At 40.6% G+C, this 18,055-nt stretch overlaps 1 protein-coding gene across 2 annotated transcripts in view; it reads left to right on the plus strand.

Moving 5' to 3' along the window:
• The window catches only part of LOC140194603 (uncharacterized), a 94,925-nt gene extending 87,470 nt beyond the window's left edge, over positions 1-7,455 (plus strand). For both annotated transcript variants that reach the window (XM_072251833.1, XM_072251834.1), the window contains one exon: positions 7,193-7,455. Coding sequence is in view for 1 of the 2 variants with exons in the window: in XM_072251834.1 (XP_072107935.1) it covers positions 7,193-7,229 (37 nt within the window). In the remaining variant the exon portion in view is untranslated. The remainder of the gene's footprint in view (positions 1-7,192) is intronic.
• Positions 7,456-18,055: the final 10,600 nt, after the last annotated feature.

Consider the following 18,055-nt stretch of genomic DNA (forward strand, 5'->3'; position numbering starts at 1 on the left):
AAGATAAAAAGTAAGATACTGGTAAAATTAACGTTACTAGGAGGTGATGCTTGGCACATACGCAATAGACCGAAGGGCCAGTTTCTGTGTGGTATCTGTCTGCAACTCTGTGATTCCATGTCTCCATGAGTTCCAGAGTCCTAACAAATTCCTCATCCCCCTCTAATCTTTTTACCAGTTACTTCAAATTCAGTTATCCTGGTATTTGACCCCTCAGTCAAGGAGCTTAGGCCCTTTCTATCTGTTTTGTATAAATCCCTCATGAATTTATATAACCTTAAGTCTCTCCTGTGCTAGCTCTGTTCCAAATAAAAAAACCCAAGTCTATCAATCTTCCATCATAGCTAAAATTTTCCAGTTCTGGTAATATTCCTGTAAACTCCTCTGTGACCATCCGCAGTGCAGTCACATCCATTCTGTAAAGTGCTGATCAAACTGTGCACAATTGTAATGTACAGACCTACAATGTATACTGTTCTAACCTAACTTCTCATGTTTTCCATCTGCTCTTCAGCTACAAAGGAAAGCTTTACAGATGCATTTTTAACAACTTTGTTTACTTGGCCCGATACTTCAAAGGATTTAGGACAATGAATCTGAGGTTCTTCTGTTGCTCCATGCTTCTCAGACAACTTACATTTATAGAATATGCCCTTGCTTCATTCTACGTCGTAAATGCATTTACCTATATTCCATTTAAAATGAACCCAAAACAACTATTTACCTAGTGAAGTGCAATGAGATGTTCAAATTATAAAAAAGTCACAGTGAAGCATTGAGTTAAAAAAAGCACAGCATATGTTTCTTTAGAAAAGGAGACAGAAACGATCAAGTTAAAACAAAAAGACATGGTTCATAAACTTTGAGTAAGGGGTGATAATATTCATTTAAAAAAGAGCAGAAATGGTCAGCCGCATAGGAAAAATTGATTCGTTTGATTGCACAGCAGGTAACTGCAATATGTAATTGTGCAATATTTTAAAGTAAATGAAATAGCCAAAGAGAAACAAGTACCAATTTTGCTGAGTGAATTGGGTTTAAAGGCATATAGTTTGCTTGACAGTCCAAATGAGCTTTGTTGATATATTGAAAGTAATGCATGAATATTTAGAGCTGAAACTATTGTTGATTGCAGAATGTTTTAGGTTTGATAAATGGAATAAAAAGGAAGGGGAGTTCATTTCAGCTTATGTGGCCAAATTGAAGAAGTTGCCTGAACATTGTTAGTTCAGTAATGGGCTTAATTATGCACTGAGAGGTCGTTTAGTTTGTGGAATCTCATTCAAGAATGGCTACTAACTGAAGCTGAACTTATCTTTAAAAGAGCAATTGAAATAGCTGTGTCAATGGAAAAAGCAGACAGAGATGCAAGTCAGTTGCAGTCAGGAATGAAAGTGAACGTGAACAAAATTACAGCATCTGAACCAAAACTGGCCTGGACAAACAAATTGTGTTACTGTTATGGTAGGGGCTCACATACTCCAGACCAATGCAGATATAAAGAAAATGCAACAAAGCAGAACACATACAAAAAATATATTGGGCAGACAAAATAATGGACTGCATAGGGAAGAAGGAAAAAAAGTCAAGTTGTAGTTTCAAAAAGACCACCAGTCTGCATGCAGTAATGAAAAATCTGATCATGACCAGTGTGAATCAGGACTGTGAAAGTTAACAATAGACAAGCAATATGGCTTATATCAGAAGTGAACAGCTAGTTAATTAAAGTGGAATTGGATGCTGGCTCTGCTGTTTCTATCATTCCACAAAATGAGTTTGAACAGCATTTCAAAGAGACTAAACTGAAGCCTGCAGATATCCAACTGAGAACTTATACTGGAGAAAATATAACTACTGTGGGAATGACATTTGTAACAATGAAATACAACAACCAACAAGCCATATTGGGCTTGTAGATGGTAAAAACAGGACGGACCACATAGTGGGGTTGTGAGTGGCTGAGACAACTACAACTTGATTGGAGATCCACTTACCATTTGCATGCCACATTCCCTTCAACAGAGTCATCTGAAAGTGAATTAAGAAAGGTACTGGATGATGCCACATCTGTCTCCATGCCCTACACCATGAACCATTGACCAACAGAGGGCCAATATGTGTTGGTGCCAACCTCTATTTCTCTGGTTGGAAAGCAAGGACATGCTACTCAGAGGAAGTTTGAAAGTGAAGAAACCAGTGGTCCAACTACAACAGTTTTTGTAGGCAACATATCTGAGAGAGTTTCTGTTATGTTAATTAGGCAGTTTCTTGTAAAATGCGGCTTGGTTTTAAGTTGGAAGAGAGTTCAAGGAGCTTCAGGAAAGTTATCAGCATTCAGCTTTTGTGAGTATAAAAAGCTCGACTCTACTCTGTGTGCATTAAGGTTACTGCACGAAGTTCAGGTGGGAGACAAAAAGCTGCTTGTAAAAGTAGGTACAAAGACCAAAGCCCAGCTGGATGAGTGGAAGGCCAAAAAGAAAGGAGTCAAGGTAAAGGAGAATCCTAAGAGCAAAAGGATAGCATGGGGCAAAATTGATCCTCTGGAAGATCAGAATGGTAATTTACGTGTGGAGCTGAAAGATGGGGAGATCTTCAATGGATCTTTTTCAAAGTACATTTATTATCAAAATATGTGTATTCAACCCTAAGATTCGTCTCCTCTACAGATAGCCACAAAACAAAAAACACCATGGAACCTATTCAAAGAAAAACCTCACCCCCCCCCGCCACATGAAAAAAAACATATTGCACATCCTTCGACAGCATCGAGGGAAAGAGAGACCATTTGAATGCAGCTTCCCTTGGGAGCAGCCAGTGATAGGGGGAGAGAAAGAAAGAGAGAGAGAGACCATCCTCTGCCAGCAATGACCGAGGGGCTGCTAGTTGGCAATGAACACTCTTCTCAATGTTTCAATCGTCCGTGATGCTTTAATCAGTGAGAAATTGATTCAATCACGGGCTCATGCCCCACCTCTAAGCTTCTTGGCTCGAGGCCGCTTGCCTCATGGGACACCCCCGGAGAGAGCAAAATGCCACATCACTCAATTGGACTGAAAGCACACCGTCAAACTAAAGATTACAGGCTCCAACAGTACCAGAATCTTGTTGCAAAGGAAAAGAAGACTTAAAAGAAGTGGAAGAAACAGTTTTGTGGACCATCTGAAAGATGTTGCCCGAGGTGGTGTTGTTCGCTTGTGCATCTGTATTTACTCAGTAGGCAGACACAAAGTCTATAGAAGTGAGGCAAAGCAGCATTGAAGTCATGAACCACATACAGATTACAGAATTTGCTGTCTTGAAGCAAATTAGTGCAGATAAATCCGAGGGCCTGAGGAGGTATTTCTTCTGATCCTGTGGGAGGCTAGTTCAGAAATTTCAGGAGCTCTAACAGAGATATTTAAAACATTTTAGCCACGGGTGATGTGCCAGACAATTGGAGGACAGCCAATGTTGTTCCATTGTTTAAGGAAGGCTCCAAGAATAAGTTGGGAAATTATAGGCTGGTGAGCTTGACATCAGTAGTGTAACATCCTCAACAAGGGCTCTATGCTGAGCCCATAGCTATACACTTTGCTCATGCATCACTGCTTGGCCAAACACTCAAGTATTCATATTGTCAAGTTCGTTAATGACATGACAGTGGTGGAGCTCATCACCAACAACAATGAGACAACCTACATGAGAGCAAGTGGATGAGCTCAAGGTCTGGTGCAAGACAAATAACCTTTTCCTCCATGTCAACTTGACAAAGGAGATGGTTATCAATTTAGGGGATTACGCATCACTCACACTCCTCTTTACATTGGCGGAACAGCTGTGGAAACTGCGAGCATTTTCAAACTCCTGGGAGTGCATATCTCACACAACTTCTCATGGTCTCAGAACACAATCTGCACAATCAGGAAAGCTTACCAATGCCTCTACTTCCTGAGGAGGCTGAAGAGAGCTGGACTTTGTACTTTGTACACTTGTACTCATGTCATTCTACAGATATGCAGTAGAGAGCATCCTGCCATGTTGTATCACTGCATGGTATGGAAATTGCTCTGCAGTAGACAGGAAGGCTAGGGGTAGTCAAAACTGACCAATGCATCACCAGCATCATTATTTTATTGTTTTTTGTGTTGCATTGAGATTCAGAATAACAATTACTTTGTTTTCCTTTACACTTGTGCACTGGAATGATATTAAACAACCTTGAATCTTGAAAGTGTGCGGAGAAAATTTACAAGGGTTTTACCAGGATTTGAGGACGTGAATTATAGGGAAAGGTTGAATAGGTTACAACCTTATTCCCTGGAGCGTAGAAGAATGAATGAAGATTTGATAGAGGTACTCAAAATTATGAGGAGTGTAGATAGGGTAAATGCAAACAGGCTTTTTCCACTTAGGTTGGGTGATACTAGAACTAAAGGTCATGGGTTAAGTGTGAAAGGTAAAACATTTGAGGCAAACATGAGTGGAAACTTCTTAACTTGGGCTTCCAGCGAAAGTGGTGGACGTGTGTTCAATTTCAACGATAAGAGAAATTTGGATAGGTAGGCGGATGGGAGTATATGGACATCTATGAATTGGGTGCAGGCCGATGGAACTAGGCAGATTAGTAGTTCAGCATGGGCTAGATGGGCCAAAGGGCATGTTTCAGTGTTGTGGTATTCTGTGACTCAATCTTTCCTCTTCCTTTTCTGGCCCTCTTCTTATCCCTCATTTACTATTTGATATGCCTCACCTTGTCCTTTTTTCCCCTCTTTCATTTTCCCTTTCCCCTCATCAAGGTGCCTCCCCCTCTTCGTTCTCCCATTTCTCATTATCCTACTTCCCCAATCGCTTGATCTATATATTCTCTTACTCTGCACTCCTGCTTAATTTGTATAATGTTCCACATTTTGACTAAATGCAGTTGGACTGATTAGTTCATATTAAAATGAAGTGAAAATATGAAAGTCATGTGAACTCATCAGTTTTTTATTGTTAGCATTTCTGAAATACTTGGGCAATTTTATTGCCACACATCTATTGTTGTGTTAACTGTGGTTCTTGGAAAGGACTGCATAATGGCTTTGGCTATGTCTATACACCTAATAAACAAAAGAATTGCGTCTCAGATCAATTGCACATTTTGTTCTTGTTATAACCGAGTTAATAAAAAAGGCCTTTTGAATCCAAAACAAAATGTTGGCATAAAGTTCAAGACTGTCTTGAGTGTAATGATTTCCCATGTCATTGCTTGTGTCAATTTGGTGTGAGGCTGACGTTCTTACAATGTCATTCATTCCCCTAAGCTATTAGATTTAGCCAGTAATGTTTGCTTGTTCCTATATGATACCTTAAATCACAACAACAACCTGGATTTGTGCTTTTAATGTAAAAATTCTCCAATCACATGGATTACAAAATCATAAAAAGAAGGTATTAAGAGGGACTCTAAAAGTGCTTTTTAAGGATGGGCAAAAGAGAGATGGAAAAACAAAGGTGCAGGGAAGGAATTGGGTCTTAATAATCCTACGACTGATGCTTGAAATTCTTACCTTTGTGTTGAAGTCCCTACACGGCCTCTTAACCTTAAAGTATAAAATTCTAGTGATTCTTTGAGCTGGCACAGTTGTGCCTGTAGTGAAGTTGTTGCCCCACAGTTACAGCGACCTATGTTCAACTGGCACATAGTGCAGTTACAAGGATGCTGTAAAAATTGAGGACCTGAGTTATAGGGAAAGGTTGAATAGGTTAAGATTTTATTCCATGGAGGGTAGGAGAATGAGGGGAGATTTGCAGAGGTATACAAAATTATGAGGGGTACAGATAGGGTAAATGCAAGCTGGCTTTTCCCACTGAGGCTGGGTGAGAGTAGAACTAGAGGCTATGGGTTAGATGTGAAATGTTTATGGAGAACGTGAGGGGAAACTTCTTCACTGAGACAGTCGTGAGTGTAGCATGAGCTCCCACCAGAAATGGAGAACATGAGTTTGATTTCAACATTTAAGCGAAGTTTGGATATGCACATGGATGGGAGGGGTGTGGAGAGCTATGATCCAGGTGCAGGTCGATGGGACTAGGCAGAATGATGGTGAGACTAGATGAGCTATTCCTGTACTGTAGTTCTCCATGACTCTAACTGAATAGATAGTCTTAACACTTGTAGCAAAATAATCCTTGACAGCGACTGGGAGGCTGGAGTGGGATATTTGTGATGGTGGGGAGAAAGCAAAGAAATTTGTTGCCTGTTGTTGAGGGTGGCATTCTTCAATGAGCATCTGGGATTCTTGGAATCGCATTGGATAATGCACATCTTTAAAAGGATAATTCAGAAGTGGGAGGGAAATCCCATTCAGAACAATTGAACTTCACAGCACAGGAGACCGCTTAGCTTATAATGTCCATACCTGCAATAATTGACTTCTAAGTTGTTGTCACTTCCAGTCTCTTGGTCCTTAGCCTTGTTGGTTATGGTTCTTCAAGCTACTCATTTGTAGCTTTGTCTGTGAGTTCCTGGTTAATCTGCATTGTCCTTTTACTGAAATGCTTAGAGTTGCCATTATTAAAGATGTGGCTATTTTTGGAGCAGCCTTCTCCCATTTGGTTGTCTAATTGTCCACAGCTATACCTCTGATCCACCTCTGTCACTGGGTCTAAAAATTGGACCTCTTTTATCCTCCAGCACCATTGGCATATCATTATCAGAGGACTCATGTTGGTGACTTCTGAGGGTAATTAAAAATAGGAATCAATGCTATTGTTGTTAGCAGCGCCCATATCCCACAAATTAATACGAAAGGGGGAGAAAAATATGTCTGTCTTAAAGGGTTCATGTTGCCAAAGATCGTTAAAACTACTATTGGTACTTCCCAACCTTGCATATCAAAACATTTTGCTGCTGTAAAAATATAACAAATCTCTGTACATGAAGTGGTACTGCTTTTCCAGGACTTGTGGTAATTTTTTAAAGATTAAACATTGAGAGAGATTCTGGGTTGAGAGTGAATACTTGAAAACTTTATCCCATTCATACTCTTAAAGTTAATTAGTTAAAATACCCCCTGTGGTGAAACTTAGCTGCATGGGTTTTCTGGAATTTTCTAAGTAACAGATTCATTTTAAAACTATTGCATTTCCTTGAATAGAAAATAGCTTCAATCTGTTCTCTAATGATTGACTGTTTCTTTAACTTATTTATTCATTATTTTCAATTCTGCAGGAAAGGTTTATGGGGGTCACATCCAACACTGGCATAAGGAAACAAGAAGGAAAGAATGTCTGGTTGATGACTGCATATAATCCTGAACATGGTGATGATTAACTTGATATACTATGAAATCTGTCAACACAATGGAATGAGACGAAAAATTCTCAATTACATGTAACAAGAATGCAACAAGCATTTGATAAGCCAGAAAAGAAAGTACCCATTATTTGCATCAAGACACTCACATACACACACATATACATACATAACTAAGGAACACACATAAAAGTTGCTGGTGAATGAGGCAGACCAGACAGCATCTCTAGGAAGAGGTACAGTCAACGTTTTGGACTGAGACCCTTCGTCAGGACTAACTGAAAGAAGAGCTAGTAAGAGATTTGAAAGTGCCGGGGGGGGAGGGGGGAGATCTGAAATGATAGGAGAAGACAGGAGGGGGAGAGATGGAGCCAAGAGCTGGACAGTTGATTGACAAAAGGGATAAGAGAGGATCATGGGACAGGAGGCCCAGGGAGAAAGAGAAGGGGGAGGGTGGGAAACCCAGAGGACAAGGGGTATAGTGAGAGGGACAGAGGGAGAAAAAGGAGAGACAGGAAAAGAGTGTGTGTATATAAATAAATAAATAACAGATGGGATACGAGGGGGAGGTGGGGCATTAGCGGAAGTTTGAGAAGTCAATGTTCATGCCATCAGATTGGAGGCTACCCAGACGGAATAAAAGGTGTTTCTCTGGGCTTTTCCCCCCCCCTCCCCCTTTTCTTTCTCCCTAGGCCTCCTGTCCCATGATCCTCTCGTATCCCTTTTGCTAATCAACTGTCCATCTCTTGGCTCCATCCCTCCCCCTCCTGTCTTCTCCTATCATTTTGGATCTCCCCCTCCCCCTCCCACTTTCAAATCTCTTACTAGCTCTTCTTTCAGTTAGTCCTGACAAAGGGTCTCAGCCCGAAACATCGACTGTACCTCTTCCTAGAGATGCTGCCTGGCCTGCTGCGTTCACCAGCAACTTTTATGTGTGTTGCTTGAAATTCCAGCATCTGCAGATTTCCTCGTGTTTGCATACGTAACTAATGTTTGATTTTCTTGGGGTCAGTGCATAGCTTAATTCAGGGAAAAGAGAAAGGAAAAGGAGAGTGCAGTTATTAGATCAGGTATGTATGCTGTTTGTATAGCATTGAGATTGCTGAGCAGTTTCTTGAAAAAGATGCACCCAACTGTTGTGAAGGAGCCATCCTAAGAAGCTTGTATTATTCCTTGTGCCTGAATCTCTTCAGAAAGGGAAAGCCAAGAGGCAAGGCAATGAAATCCACTAAGTCATTTCTAAAGGACTCCATTTGGTATTTGGGCCATCAACCTGTTCACAGAAGGCAGCCATTCAGCCTATCAAATCCATACTAGCTGAACCGAAGAGAAATCCATTTTGTCCTACTCCTCTACTTTCTTTTGAACTCTGAACATTCGTTCCTTTCAGATACTTACCTAACTATCATTGAATGCTACAAGTGAATTTGCCTCCATTTCTGCCCCTGACAGTACATTCCACTCATTGTGTAGACAAAATGTAATCCTTCATGTCTCTTTTGGATCTTTTGCTATTCACCTTCATTCCATGTCCTTCAGTTTATGAACCTTCCTCCTAAGGAAGTAGTTTCATTCTGTCTAATATGTCTGTACCCTTCATAATTTTAAATCCCTCGATCCCAGATCCCCTCACATCCCCTTTTGTTTCAAGATCAATCTCAGTTTCCCAAGTTTATCCACATACAGGTCCTCCCCAGGTTATGAAAGCCTGACTTACGGGCAACCCACACACTGGAATGAATATTTCGGAGACTGAAGGATCCCTCATCTATTTATTAGACAGCACTGAAAGCAGTCATATTCCCTGAACAACCTTTCCACTGTATCACTGACATCCCTTGTTCTTTCCATCACCCCTGCTTCCCCTCACACCAAGCCCTTCAGCCCCTCTCCAACACCCCCACCAATTCTCTGCAACTTAATACGTATTTGATTTCTCACTCGGACTTGAAATGCTGACTCCTTTCCTGTTTCCATAACTCGATTGTTTCTAGTATTCTTTGATTTTTACTTAGATAGGCTTGTACTTCGATTTTATATAAGCCCAAAAACTACTTCGATTTTATACAAGTACAAAAAGGGCAGCATAAAGAATGTTAGAAAATGAAATACTGCAGTTTTATTGCCTCCTTTTAGATTTCATGGTTTACTGTTTCCTGAATTGTTCTTAGTTTTTGTGCATCCCCTTAACATTTAATATAGCCACAACCTTCCCTGGTGACATGTAATTCTTTAGTAATGGAATTTTTACTCCTGAGAAGCAAAAGTGGAAAATCAGAGTAAGGTTGCGTATTTTACAACAAAATGAATTGCAATTTATTGCCGAAATAATTCTCTAACATTGCTTTGGAGACGACCTTCTGGTTGAGACTGTTTTCCATTCTGTCCCATAGGTCACTCAGTGTATACAATATTTCATTATACAATGCTTCCTTCTAAATACAAAAACTGCTTCCTCCATCTGATCAGTTGAAAATTATTCCCTCCAATATGGAGCTAAAAAAGTATTAAACATTATGTTAATTGACTTCAGTAGAATTCAAGTAGCCCATTTTGATTCTGATGGACATTGACCATTGATTATACTCATCAGAATCAGAATCAGGTTTATTATCACTGGCATGTGACGTGAAATTTGTTAACTTAGCAGCAGCAGTTCAATGCAATACATAATCCAGCAGAGAGAGAGGAAAAAATAATATTAAATAAAAACATACTAATAAATAAACAAGTAAATCAATTATGTATATTGAATAGATTATTAAAATGTGCAAAAACAGAAATATTGTATATTTAAAAAAGTGAGGTAGTGTTCAAAGCTTCAAAGTCCCTTCAGGAATCAAATGGCAGAGGGGAAGAAGCTGTTCCTGAATGGCTGAGTGTGTGCCTTCAGGCTTCTGTATCTCCTACCTGATGGTAACAGTGAGAAAAGGGCATGCCCTGGGTGCTGGAGATCCTTAATAATGGACGCTGCCTTCCTGAGACACTACTCCTTCAAGATATCCTGGGTACTTTGTAGGCTAGTGCCCAAGATGGAGCTGACTAGATTTACAACTTTCTACAGCTTCTTTCAGTCCTGTGCAGTAGCCCCTCCATACCAGACAGTGATGCAGATTGTCAGAATGCTCTCCATAGTACAACTATAGAAGTTTTTGAGTGTACTTGTTGACATGCCAAGTCGCTTCAAACCCCTAATAAAAGTATAGCTGCTGTCTTGCCTTCTTTATGACTACATCAATGTGTTAGGACCAGGTTAGATCCTCAGAGATCTTGACACTCAGGAACTTGAAACTGCTCACTCTCTCCACTTCTGATCCCTCTATGAGGATTGGTTTGTGTTCCTTCCTCTTACCCTTCCTGAAATCCACAATCAGCTCTTTCGTCTTACTGACGTTGAGTGCCAGGTTGTTGCTGCAACACCATTCCACTAGTTGGCATATCTCACTCCTGTATGCCCTCTTGTCATCATTTGAGATTCTACCAACAATGGTTGTATCGTCAGTAGTTTGTAGATGGTATTTGAGCTATACCTAGCCACACAGTCATATGTATACAGAGAGTAGAGCAGTGGGCTAAGCACACACCCCTGAGGTGTGCCAGTGTTGCTCGTCAGCGAGGAGATGTTATCACCAATCCGCACAGACTGTGGTCTTCCAATTAGGAAGTCAAGGATCAATTGCAGAGGGAGGTACAGAGGCCCATGTTCTGCAACTTCTCAATCAGGATTGTGGGAATGATGGTACTAAATGTTGAATTATAGTCGATGAACAGTATCCTGACGTAGGTGTTTGTGTTGTCTAGGTGGTCTCGAGCTATGTGAAGAGCCATGGAGATTGTGTCTGCCATTGAGCTATTGTGACAATAGGCAAATCATAGTGGGTACAGTTCCTTGCTAAGGCAGGAGTTCAGTCTAGTCATAACCAACCTCTCAAAGCATTTCATCACTGTCGATGTGAGTGCTACCGGGTGATAGTCATTAAGGCAGCCCACATTATTCTTCTTTGGCACTGGTATAATTGTTGCCTTTTTGAAGCAAGTGGGAACTTCTGCCCGTAGCAGTGAGAGGTTGAAAATGTCCTTGAATACTCCCATTAGTTGGTTGGCACAGGTTTTCAGATCCTTACTAGTTACTCTATCGGGACCTTCTGCCTTGCGAGGGTTCACTCTCTTTAAAGACAGTCTAACATCGGCCTCTGAGACAGAGATCACAGGGTCATCAGGTGCAGCAGGGATCTTCACAGCTGAAGTTGTGTTCTCCCTTTCAAAGTGTGCATAGAAGGTGTTGAGTTCATCTGGTAGTGAAGCATCGCTGCCATTTACTTCCTCAGAAATCAATGTCACTAAGCTTGCTCTAAGTGAGGAAAATTGATAGCTGATGATCCCATAGACTTAGCATTATAAAAGATGAATTTCTTCCACTAGATGTCTTTCAATGTTGCAACATATCAATGTTAAATACAGTACAGATGCCATCAAATGTAAAATATAATTAACTGTTTTCATTGCTGCAATTACTTTTAGAATCAAGTTAGGTATTTCCGTTGTCAATAGTAATAACTTACGACTTGGAAATGTTTAAGCAAGTCAAGTACGTCATGTACTGAGCAAAAGATAAGATCAAAATCTTAACTTATCTTTGTCATTCTGTCCAAAAGCATTTGTAACTATGTTGATGATGCAATGATTATTATTACAATCATGATAGACCTATCCAGCCAGCATTAGTCAATATATTCACTTGTATTTGTGTAAGGTATGGTGTGATTTGGGTACTGCAAATGTTATAGAGGTAGGGAAGCTGAGGGAAGTACCTAAAACTGGGACCCACTGGATTAATTAGTGCATTGTAGAACAAAGCAGCTCTAGCTCATAGAAGTTTTACAAATGTACTAAAACTGCTTCCATGGACTCCAAAAATATAGATTATCTTCCAATCTGTTTGAAACTATTATAATCTGTTTTGGTTATTTACGCTTTTTTTCTGCAAAATAAATGTGAATTGAGAGGAGCGCAGGGAACATTCCATATTAACCGCAAGCTCTGTAAGCAGGAAATTTCATTGCACCCTGGTGTATATACCAATAACCAAATCTATATAGCAGAGTTTTCTGAGTCATGCCTCAAAGGCTACATGATGGTTAGTTACAGGAATATTGAAAAATTATACCAATAGTGCTCTGCAAATAACTTAAATTTCATATATAAAATATAAGACTGGACAGGCTATATGGCCCACAGTGTTGTACTAATCTTGATACTTATTTGTACTAAATATCCCCCCTTATTATCCATAACCATTCATTCCCTTCATATTCATGTGTCTATCTAAAAGAGTCTTCAAATCTACCAAACTGCCTGCTTCCACTACTTTCCCAGTACCCTGTTCAGGCAAATCTCACTCACTGCATAAACAAACTTGCCCCTCAAATCATCTTTAAGCTATCTCTTCCCACCGCCACCCCCCCCCCACCCCGCCCAGTAACCTTAGAAGCATATCCTCCGTTGTTTAGCATTTCTATCCTGGGGAAAAGATTCTGACTGTCTATCTATGCCTCTCATAATTTAAAAGGAACAGTCTAGGGAGAGCAACACAAATTTGCCCAACATTTCCTACTACTATTATTTCAGTAAAATTAGCTTAATATCTCCCCATGGTTGTTAAATAGCAGATGCAATTTGGGATTTGACTACTTGTGTCTTTCTGTTGGTTTTGCATTCAAAAACTTTGCAGAACATGTCAAGCTTAACTGGCATATTTGAGCACATCTGTATAATGGAGACTAAATAAAAGGAATACCAGATGCATAAGGTGCCTTTCATGATTTCAGAAATTTTCAGGCACTTTTACATCAATCATAGCTTTACATGAACTGTGGCAGTGAATTTACACTCAGCAAGATCAAACAACTGTCAGAAGATTAAAATGATTAGGTAATCTATTGGGGGGCATTAGATTGAAGTATTGGCTATGTCAATAGAAGACCTCCTCAACTCTTTTCTGAACAAAGTCATGCAATCTTTTCTGTCCACATGAAATAAGCTTAGTTGACTAATGATAATGTATGTAGTGATGCTGGATAGTCCAAGGTCAACATTTTTGGCTTCCTCAACAGACACAGAAAAGCCAGTTTCAGATAATCTACTGTCTGGAAATATGAGTCCATTTGCTAAAGAGAAAGTTGTAGAATCTCCCCATTACTCTGACATTATACAATGATTTTGGCCATAGAATTTGTCCTTATATTTTTATATTCCCAATGTTTGCTGTCCATATAAAAATACAGAGCAAAGGTTCCCGTAACATCATGTAATGAATAAAATCATTTTGTATAGTAATCAACAGAGGCTTGTCATATTGCTCTTCCCTTCTCCTTCATCTTGACTCCATTTGATTCACATCTCACCCCCATCAACTATACTATTCCTCTCCTGTTATCCTCTTTCACTGTTCCTTTTCCGTCATTCGTTTCTCTTTACATCTTCCTTCCCTACTGTCTTCTCCTTCTCCTTTATTGACCTATACACTCCAGGATCTTTCTCCATCTCCTCTCCATATTACTGCCCTTCACACTTTTGTCCTCTTTCTTCTCGTGCCCTGCTTCTATCTCCCCAACTTTTTTCTCATTATTCATGGTTCAGTGTTATTCAACTTCGCTGTCCATCTATTCCTTACTCTTATCCACAGCTGTGTCTACGGCCATAGTACTGGTGTTGGCCCCTGACAGGGAATGGTCTGAGTAGGTGGAGGTAGAGATGGGAAAGTTTAATATCCTGTTAATTCTGAAGCAGCAACTCTTTTAAGAGGTTTGCTTCTGAGTGCCGTAACTGATAAGATTCTTCAGTCAGCATCCAATATAACTACAGTACAAAAGGATTTTTAAAAAATATATAATCAATAGTACAACCAGGATAGCTAAGACATTATAAATCACACTAAGTTCACACAGATTTACATACAAAACCCCATTTCCAGAAAAGTTGGGATATTTTCCAAAATGCAATAAAAGCAAAAATCTGTGGTATGTTATTCACGTGAACCTTTATTTAACTGACAAAAGTACAAAGAAAAGATTTTCAATAGTCTTACTGACCAACTTAATTGTATTTTGTAAATGTACACAAATTTAGAATTTGATGGCTGCAACACACTCAACAAAAATTGGGACAGAGTTAAAATAAGATTGGAAAGTGCACAGAATATTCAAGTAACACCGGTTTAGAAGACTCCACATTAAGCAGGCTAATTGGTAGCAGGTGGTATCATGACTGGGTATAAAAGTAGTGTCCATCAAAGGCTCAGTCTTTGCAAGCAAGGATGGGTCGTGGCTCACACCTTTGTGCCAAAATTCGCGAGAGAATTGTTCGTCAGTTCAAAAGGAACATTTCTCAACGCAAGATTGCAGAAAATTTAGGTCTTTCAACATCTACAGTACATAATATTGTGAAAAGATTCAGAGAATTCAGAGACATCTCTGCATAAAGGACAAGGTCGGAAACCACTGTTGAATGCGCGTGATCTTCAAGCCCTCAGGCGGCACTGCCTAAGAAACCATCATGCTACTGTGACAATTATAGCCACCTGGGCTTGGGAGTACTTCGGAAAACCATTGTCACTCAACACAGTCCGTTACTGCATCCAGAAATGCAACTTGAAACTGTATTATGCAAGGAGGAAGCCATACATCAACTCTATGCAGAAACGCCGGTGAGTTCTCTGGGCCCGAGCTCATCTCAGATGGATCGAAAGACTGTGGAACCATGTGCTGTGGTCAGATGAGTCCACATTTCAGCTAGTTTTTGGAAAAAACAGGCGTCGAGTTATCCGTGCCAAAGATGAAAACGACCATCCAGATTGTTATCAGCGAAAGGCGCAAAAGCCAGCATCTGTGATGGTATGGGGGTGCATCAGTGCCCACGGCATGGGTGAGTTGCATGTATGTGAAGGTACCATTGACTCTGAGGTGTATATTAGGATTTTAGAGAGATATATGTTCCCATCAAGGCAACGTCTCTTCCCGGGACATCCATGCTTATTTCAGCAGGACAATGCCAGACCACATTCTGCATGGGCTACAACAGCTTGACTTTGTAGACACAGAGTGAGTGTGCTTGACTGGCCTGCTGCCAGTCCAGATCTATCTCCTATTGAAAATGTATGGCGCATCATGAAGAGGAGAATGACAACGGAGACCACGGACTGTTGAGCAGCTGAAGTCTTATATCAAGCAAGAATGGACAAAATTTCCAATTGTAAATCTACTACAATTAGTATCCTCAGTTCCAAAACAGTTAAAAAATGTTATTAAAAGGAAAGGTTATGTAACACAATGGTAAACATGCCTCTGTCCCAACTTTTGTTGCGTGTGTTGCAGCCATCAAATTCTAAATGTGTGTATGTTTACAAAATACAATTAAGTTGGTCAGTAAAACTATTGAAAATCTTTTCTTTGTACTTTTGTCAGTTAAATAAAGGTTCATGTGAATTAACATATCACAGATTTTTATTATTGCATTTTGGAAAATATCCCAACTTTTCTGGAAATGGGGTTTGTATGAACACGCCTATTCTACAGAAACAGATGTACTTGAAATAAGTGGATTTTTTTGTATTAAGGATACCTCTTCACTTGGAAGTTTAGAGTCATAAAATCTTAGAAAAGTACAGCACAGAAACAGCCCCTTTAACCCATTTTTTCCATGCTGAAGCATTAACCTGCCTTCTCCCATTGACTTGCACCAGGACCAGAGCCCTCCATACCCCAAACATCCATGTACCTATCCAAGCTTCTCTTAAATGTTGAAATCTGAGGTAAATTTGAAATCAAACCAAAGATTATGTGCAAGCTAAATCTCTTCAACAATGATTACTAATACTGCTGATTCTAAGGAGAATGTTACATACTGTGCCAACTACAACTTTTGTTTTGAACTTAAAAATATCACCAGTGATAACAATTTGAAGCAAATTATAAAGATTTAGGAAGGATTATTACATTTTTTTATATATGGAAGAGAGTTCTGAATATAAATAAATGTTATTTTTTGGGGAATTGTTTTGTAGCAGTTCTAAAGTGAGAGACAAATTTAGTAAAGACACAGGTTAGTACAATATTTATTCAATTTCTATACTTTGTTGGCATGTACTATAAAAATCCACATCCTGGTCAGATGGGTGGTAAAAGATAAAAGTAGAACTGTTTTCATGTACTGCATTTGCAATTTACTTAACTGACTGTTATTTTCCTTTGAATAAGGAAAACATAACTGATTTATGAACTTCAAAGATATAATCAAAAGAAAAGCTTTCACTATCTCTGGAGGGTTTCACAGCAGACCTCTTCCAGTGGGGAGTTGGACTTCTGTACCCCATTCCCAAGTCCTAGTCTAAAAATACTAAGGTAAAATGGTTCAGAATATGTTTCATGAATAAACATTGATAAAATAATCAGCAGGTCAGGCAGCACCAATTGTGATAGAATAAAGCAACACTTACAACACGCTGGAGGAACTCAGCAGGTCGGGGAGCATCCGTGGAAAAGATCGGTCGATGTTTCGGGCCGTAACCCTTCGTCAGGACTGTAGGGAAGGGGCCGAGGCCCTATAAAGAAGGTGGGGGAGGGTGGGAAGGAGAAGGCTGGTAGGTTCCAGGTGAAGAACCAGTAAGGGGAAAGATAAAGGGGTGGGGGAAGGGAGGCAGGGAGGTGATAGGCAGGAAAGGTGAAGAAAGAATAGGGGAAAACCCAATGGGTAGTAGAAGGAGACAGGACCATGAGGGAGGTAGTAGGCAGCTGGGGGAGGGGGCAGAGTGAAATAGGGATAGGGGAAGGGAGGGGGAGGGAATTACCGGAAGTTGGAGAATTCTATGTTCATACCAAGTGGCTGGAGACTACCTAGGCGGTATATGAGGTGTTGCTCCTCCAACCTGAGTTTAGCCTCATCATGGCAGTAGAGGAGGCCATGTATGGACATATCTGAATGGGAGTGGGAAGCAGAGTTGAAGTGGGTGGCTACTGGGAGATCCTGTCTGTTGTGGCGGACGGAGTGGAGGTGCTTGACGAAGCGGTCCCCCAATCTGTGTCGGGTTTCACCGATGTAGAGGAGGCCGCACTGGGAGCACCAGATGCAATAGATGACCCAACAGACTCACAAGTTGCCTCACCTGGAAGGACTGTCTGGGGCCCTGAATGGTGGCAATAGAGGAGGTGTAGGGACAGGTGTAGCACTTGCGCTTACAGGGATAAGTGCCAGGTGGGAGATCCATGGGGAGGGATGTTTGGACCAGGGAGTCGCAGAGGGAACGATCCCTGCGGAAGGCGGAGAGGGGTGGAGTGGGAAAGATGTGCTTAGTGGTGAGGTTCTGTTGAAGGTGGCACCCACTTCAACTCTGCTTCCCACTCCCATTCAGATATGTCCATACATGGCCTCCTCTACTGCAATGATGAGGCTAAACTCAGGTTGGAGGAGCAACACCTCATATACCGCCTAGGTAGTCTCCAGCCCCTTGGTATGAACATAGAATTCTCCAACTTCCATTAATTCCCTCCCCCTCCCTTCTCCTATCCCTATGTCACTCTGCCCCCTCCCCCAGCTGCCTACCACCTCCCTCTTGGTTCTGCCTCCTTCTACTACCCATTGTGTTTTCCCCTATTCTTTCTTCACCTTTCCTGCCTATCACCTCCCTGCTTCTCTTCCCCCACCCCTTTATCTTTCCCCTTACTGGTTTTTCACCTGGAACCTACCAGCTTCCTCCTTCCCACCCTCCCCCAACCTTCTTTATAG

This window comes from Mobula birostris, chromosome 3, assembly GCF_030028105.1.
Source record: "Mobula birostris isolate sMobBir1 chromosome 3, sMobBir1.hap1, whole genome shotgun sequence".
Classification (NCBI taxonomy): domain Eukaryota; kingdom Metazoa; phylum Chordata; class Chondrichthyes; order Myliobatiformes; family Myliobatidae; genus Mobula; species Mobula birostris.